The 7,171-nt window shown below is 38.4% G+C and overlaps 1 protein-coding gene across 1 annotated transcript; it reads right to left on the minus strand.

Moving 5' to 3' along the window:
• Positions 1-541: 541 nt before the first annotated feature.
• On the minus strand, positions 542-6,790 carry hsdl2 (hydroxysteroid dehydrogenase like 2). Its single transcript, XM_027008621.3, has 11 exons — positions 6,663-6,790; positions 4,757-4,920; positions 3,962-4,060; positions 3,735-3,849; positions 3,222-3,325; positions 3,036-3,134; positions 2,725-2,919; positions 2,421-2,492; positions 2,099-2,236; positions 1,872-2,000; positions 542-1,453 (listed from the first exon to the last, which is right to left on the minus strand). Exons 1-11 carry the CDS (start codon positions 6,677-6,679, stop codon positions 1,338-1,340), a joined length of 1,248 nt encoding a protein of 415 aa, XP_026864422.2. The 5' UTR covers positions 6,680-6,790; the 3' UTR covers positions 542-1,337.
• Between the last annotated feature and the right edge of the window lie 381 nt (positions 6,791-7,171).

Genomic DNA, 7,171 nt, shown 5'->3' on the forward strand with positions numbered 1-7,171 from the left:
ATCCTGTAGGATTTATGGTTTAGTCTGCGTGACGCATTTAAAGGCAGAAAAAGACTAATTCCAATAGGGTTCCTGCACCTTTGGTGCTTGGACACCTAATAATGATTTAAATTTGATTAAGATCCCAAATATGTTCATTAGTTTAATACATCTAGTGCACTTGGAAACATCATCAGTGATGTTACTTGGGGTCACTGGGTATTTCAGGTTTGAAGGGAGTGATCACTGAATGATCAGTCTCCAGGTTGTGCCCTAGTAGCATACACCTCTTTGGTCCACAGCTACGGATGGACTTTGTCTGTTGGACTTCCTTTGATGGCCTTCCTCTTGTGTGTGCCTGGTGATGCCCAGGAGACTGTAAATCTTACAGCCACTGAGTTGCACAGTCTCTGCAGACCACCTTTATTGGCACACACCATCTTCTCCACCCCTTTCTGCAGGACCTTTTCATGCAAACTTTTTACATTAAAAGACAAATACGCTTTATTTAGACTTGCATTTATTTATTTATGAAGGCATTCAAAAATAACCACACTAGCACTTTATATGATTGCTTTTATTTTATAGAATGTGGAAAAACACTTCATATCCACTACCAAAATCAATTTGTGGAAAAACTGTATAACACTATGTGATGCTAACAAATATATTCATTCTAACCTAAAGACATAAACATGAAACATAAAGGCCGATCATTTGTGCGTAAAATGATGTATGGTATTACATTATATAGTAATGTTACCAAGCAGGATTAGTTTCTAAGACTCACACAGTTAGTTACAACATAGCTGTCCAGCTTCTTGAGGTAATTAGTATTCCACTTACACCTTTCTGTGGGTTTTTTCCTTGTTTCTCTTAGCCCTTTCTGTTAATATGTGGTTTCCCTACATTGCATAAAATCGTTTTCTTTGTTTCTATGTGTTTATTTTCATCTTCCCCTATACTTACTCGATATTCTTCACCTTCACTTAGTGGGTTAAAACCACTAATGGACGTGGGTTTGTCCGTCCATTCTTGGCAGCAGAGATAAATGGTTTTTACGTTTGAACGTAATTTCAAATTTAATGTAGTCCTTATAAGGCACTAATTGTTTTAGCTACTTTAAATTAGTAAAACAACAGGCTGTAGTTAGTTAGTGAAAGAACATTTATTAAAACATCCATACTTGATAAAGTAATTTGTTTTCAAAATGGATCACACTACGTCCTTGAATCCACAGCCTCATGTGACGTCTGTAGCTAGACCCTTCTTGATGATTTAATAAACGTAAATTTAAAAAAATCTAATTTTAATAAACGTAATGGTGCATACTGTTTAAAGCACTACAGCATCTCTGGTTACAACTTGGACTTGTTCATCAAGGCCATTAGCTTCTCCAGTTTGATGGCCAGGGACAGATCTCCTTCGATCTTCAACTTCCCAGACATATAGGCCATGGTGGGCATTAGATTCCCTGGTGACATTTCCAACATCAGTGGTCATGTTATTGCTTCAATTATCCATTACTTTGTAACAATTTGCATTTATTTATCCTATGAAAACATTTAAACCTACCATTCATTAATCTGGTTTTCAGGAGGACATACTCAGTATATTGTTTAAGGTTCCTAGAATCAATTGCAGTTTTTGCTCATTTCTGCCAGGCTTGGACAGAAATTCAGTCTCATGACCCTACCAAGTGCTTGGTAGACCTTTATATGGCCTGTAGCTGAGCAGACTCCTCTGCCTTCCTAACTATTTTAGTGATAGCCATCAGGATGTAAAGACAGTTAAGCTTAAGTACAATAAATGTAATAATCCATATAGAACGGCTTTCATTTGCATGACAATATGAGAACTGGCAAACAGCAGTTCCTCTTGCTATCCCTCACCTGTGAACATCTTGACAAAGTTGTCACTGTCCATGCTCATGACCACATCAGCGTTGTTCGGGGGTTCACCACTGCCTGCGCTGCCACCCTCGTTCTTCAGGTCGACATACCACACTCCTGGATCCTTCCCTGGAAACACCCCGCACGGCACAGGTTTCAGCTTCAGTTGGTGGCATTAGACAGGGACTGAATGAGGGAGGTGAAGGATATGGGCAGCTGAGATGCACCTGACAGCTCGAACTTGTAGACTCCCTGCGTGCTTTTGACCAGCTCGGTGGTGATGCGTCTCTTGAACACATTAAATATGTCGGCGATGCGTACACTGACAGCTGCTTCATCAACAGCCTTGAAAGCAGGAGTAGCACCTGTACAGTCAAAATAAACAAACAAACAAAAGCCATGAATAAAGTAAAATAAAAGGCAATCCAAATCACCCAAACACCACTCAAAATTTAAATGACAAAATACCTAATTTCCTTCACACCTTAAATAAGGTTTACAATGTTTTATTCATGCCAAAAATAAGCATAAGGAATATCAGTTACTGACCTTGATCCTCCATCAGCTTCTGAACCTTCTGTGGTTCTTCATCCAGAAAGAAGTCCGGAAGCAAAGGATGACCTGAACGTGGAAAATACCACTGTAAACTTAAATGACCCACGGTACCCTTTGTTTCCTGTTGTTGTTAACTTTTAAAACAACTCAGACAAAACAAACAATGGAAAAGAACACTTAGTTTTGATGCTATCTGAAAATTTTACACATCTTTCTACATTTAAAAGGTGAACCATTTTAAATTCTTTAGCAAAAATGACAAAGTAAAGGTATCGGTTCAAATTTTAAAACAACTTACCTGGCTTGACTGCATATACATCAAAGTCTTTAATGCCTTCCTTCCTGAGAATGTCCTCATCAATGACAAACTGTCCTGTATAGCTGACGGGTTTGCTAAGTACAGCATAAGCAGCATCTGCCATTATTTCAACTTTCCGGCACTGTTTTGCTATTCCTGGCCCACCGAGCATATCCATAGCCGCCGTCTGAATAGCTTTAGCAAACAGGCAAGAAGAGCAGATTCAGAGCAGTGTCACAGGGTATGGAACTATGAACATTGGAAAAACTAAAAACAATTGAACACCACCACCACCACCAATCAAAACTCACCTGTCTTGGGCCATAAGGCGTTAACAGCAACGGATCCCTGGAATTCTTCAGCCATTCCAAGGACACACATAGACATGCCATATTTTGCCATTGTGTATGCTGTGCACACAGGAACCAAATTTAAATACAGAGCTCATACTGTAATGGCCAATCCAATAGAATGGTTTCAGATATCCATTTTCTTACCTGTGTGATTCTTAAACCAGACAGGATTAAGGTTAAGTGGTGGACTGAGGTTGAGGATGTGTGGATTTTTACTCTTCAGTAGGTGTGGGATACAAAGCTTGGACCTAATTCATGATAAGGATAACAATTAGAAAGTATTTGGTGGAAACAAATACAACCTGAATTTATTTATTTTTAAAAATCATCATATAACAGTGAAAGACATTAAACACCAAATTCTTTAACACACTAAATATTTCACCATTTTGTGTTAAAAACAGAGGGGAAAGCGTGTACTGTAGGTTGCATTTATAAAGCATTCTACAATGTACACATTAACATTCTGCTGTCTGGATCCGAACATTGCACATAATGCTTTTTAACGTAACTAGAAGTTTTCCAGGGGTACTCTAGCAGAACTGTAAATGGTGAACTAGGAAGACGCAATGATTGTGAACAATACAAATTTAAAAAGACAGCAAAAAATTTATAAAATGTATGCACACAACAAAAATACATTTTATTTTGACTCACGTCATATATGTTCCTCTGAGATTGATACCCAACATAAGATCCACTTTCTTCATGGGTGTTTCTAGGGTCCCCGTCAGGTTGATTGCACTAGCATTATTCACCAAGATGTCGATCCCTGTGGTTACCAAGATGCAAGTCACAATACACAAGTCACAAGACACCTGGCCCTTAGTTCCCCATTTTGCATACCGACACCATCCTTGTCCGACTAGACTTGTCTCACTCACCTCCAAATTTATGCACCGCGTTTTCTACGGCAACATTGACCTGCTTTTCATCCCGAACATCAACGATGCACGGTAAGGCCTTTCCGCCCGCCGCTTCGACTGCCAGATACAAGGCGTTCTCTTGTTAAAACTTGTATAATTAAAAATGTCAAAATTGAGTAAACCAAAAAATCCACTATGCAAATGTTGAACCAGCCGTTTGTTTGTTTTTTGAGTATGGTTTGGGTGGACACTATAGTCCAATAATATAATTTAAAATGGAAAGAGCGGAGCTACTCACGTCTGGGAAAAAAACGTCAGACAATGACACAAGTTTAGCAACGATGTGGCAGCAGAACGGATGTTTAAATGTGACAACTTAAGATTTATTTGTTTACTTAAGTAAAATAAATGACATACGTATAATAAATGGCTACTAGTTTAGTAAGAAAACTCTTTAAAACGCGCCGTAGCCACCTAGCTGTGTTTGCCCTTTGTAAGCATGCTAATTAGCTAGTGAGCTACCTAACTGACGGCAGCTAAATTTAGGTGAATATTTATAATCGAGGTAGAATACCAACGTCTAAATCACGTCACAGCTTACAATGACGTATGCTGGCATAGCAATGCGTCATCATTTCCTTTTAGCACGAAACAAAGTGACATCTTAACGTTTTGTGTAAGCTGCCAACCCCTACTATGACGATCAGTAGCATCCGTTATAGTATTGGTGTGTAGTAGGCAATCGGGATGCACCGATAATCTCAGAACCAAGTCAACACAAATTCCTCATCGTGCAATTCTTTCGAGACTTACTTTCTTCAGCGGCTGTGTAGATAGTGCCAGGCAGTTTGGGGTGCGCTTCGGCGGTTTTGGCCGCTATGACCACATTGGCACCGTCCCTGGCAGCTTTGAGAGCGATGGCTTTACCGATGCCTCTACTTGCACCCGTTATGAACAGGGTGCGTCCGGACAGCTTTCTGAAGGCATACAGGTGGATAAAAGCACACAACGAGCGATACTCTAGGCAAGATAAAACTTGATGAAATAACTCAGACAGGAGTTGTAAAGTTGAATTATATTCATATTAAAATATATTTTCAAGATGGGAGAACAGGACAGTATCACCGGAGAGCATTAAAATCGCAGGTAGCATTAAAAATTAAAAGTATTAAAAAGCCTCGGTGCAGCTGCGCTGAGTTTATTTAGGTATGTTATATGTAACAGGTTCATTTAAACTTATATTTGTCTTATGAATTTCACCAAAACAATTCCTTTCAATATTTCTATAATTTTACATCTGTATCCTACCTGTGTGTATTATACAGTTTGCGTGTGTGTTAGTTAGTTAAACCAACGTGGCCTAATTAAAACGCTGATATAAAATGTGCAGACCAGTAATTATAAATTCTGAAGGACATTTAAATTATTTTATTTGCACGTCTCGAAAGTATTTAGTTTTTAATAGGTATGCTTTACATTTTTAGCTGCTTTATAAAGCATTATATATATATATATATATATATATATATATATATATATATATATATATATATATATATATATATAAAAGTTGTTGGTTTTTTTCCTCCTTCAAGCTCGGGCCCAATATGCACCATCTAACTGGGAAAACTAGCATGCTGGCAATACAGTCAAGGGGAGATCAGATGACTAACTAAATAGTAGTATTCTAGCTGCAGTCAAGAAGGAATCGCGACTTGCTGCATTAAACATGTACTTGCAAGAACTTGCTTTGGGTAAGATGCTCTTTAGCTGCTTACTAACACTTGGCAGAAGACTGGATCCTCGATGGTCCTTCTGTGAGGATGACCTCAGAGGGGACATTTCCAGAAATCACATAGGAAGTTATTTGCGTGGTCAGCCTACTTTCAACACCCCCCACGTTTCGACACACACACACATTGATCCGCCCACTAAGCTTTCGACACACCGGCTACTCTGTGCAGAGACCCACATCTCCACGCTGGCTACAGCGACAGGCTTTGTTCTTCCTAAAGTGGAGCCGAGTTAATACTATGAGCTAACGGAGGAAGGTCGAAAGTAAAATCGGAGCGACGAATTAGAATTACTCTATCCCTTCCCAAAACAAAACCCATTAACATGTACACAACAGATATAGTGTAGAGCAGAAAACAATACATTAGACCAAGTTGTAATCACACTTTTAAAACTTTTAGAAAATATTTACGGGGCGGAGTTTGACCCCTCCGTATAATAAATCATTGGCTCGCGTGTTCCCACATACACAAACCGCATAATATACACAGTAGACGTAAGATTACTCAAATATCGAAATGAATGGTTTTGGTGGAATTCATAAGACAAATATTTATTAGCTTATATTAAACTATTACGTATACTCTCATATATTGCGAAACTAGTTGTAAACAGGTAGGTTGGCAATCATGGTGCGTTAGGAAGGCTTCATGAATGGCGTGTTTCTCCTTGCATGCATTTTTAATGCTAGCTAAGCTAGTTGGCTAGTTTGGTTTAGCTTTGATTGAATAACTTAAGAAAAGCTCGAGGTGAATTGATATTCCGTGATGTATGCGAAATACCTGAGTCGTTTAACACATACTAACCAACTAACAGCTTATACGCATTACATTCTAATGTTAGCGAGATAGCTAAACAAATTTGCATTCAGGAATTCACGAATAGCTATGCTAACTAGCTAGTTAGCCACCTAAAACCAGCTCACCCCGTGTTTTGCAGCATTGTCCACTATAGTTATTTTTCACTCTACCCTCCGATGTTCACACGACGCTGACGCTGGTTACTTCTCCGCCGCTTCCGGTTCGTTCGGTTACTTATTCGCCAGCTGGTTTTCGTTCCTTATTCATGAAGGGAGTGTTCACGATTGACATTTACTGCGCACTTTATGTTTTACAGAAACTGATGAACTAAATAAAGATGTGATCATAAATTTGTTATAAATTCATGCTGATATTGTGAATGTAAACATTTGAGTGAAATCTAATTAAAATATTTTGTAAGATATATCAATATCAATTAATTAATCATAAGCGTATAATATCATTTCTATATGCACATTGTTTTAGGCTACATTTCTACTATAAGCAAAAATATTTTTAGTCTGGCTCTTGGTGATTTTATACGTCAAAACTAACAGAGAACATGATACATTCAGGGATTAAATTAATCGGAAGAAGAAGGTTTGAGAGTTTAAATAACCACAGGCCAGACACA

This window comes from Electrophorus electricus, chromosome 19, assembly GCF_041902795.1.
Source record: "Electrophorus electricus isolate QZ-2024a chromosome 19, ASM4190279v1, whole genome shotgun sequence".
Taxonomy (NCBI): Eukaryota; Metazoa; Chordata; class Actinopteri; order Gymnotiformes; family Gymnotidae; genus Electrophorus; species Electrophorus electricus.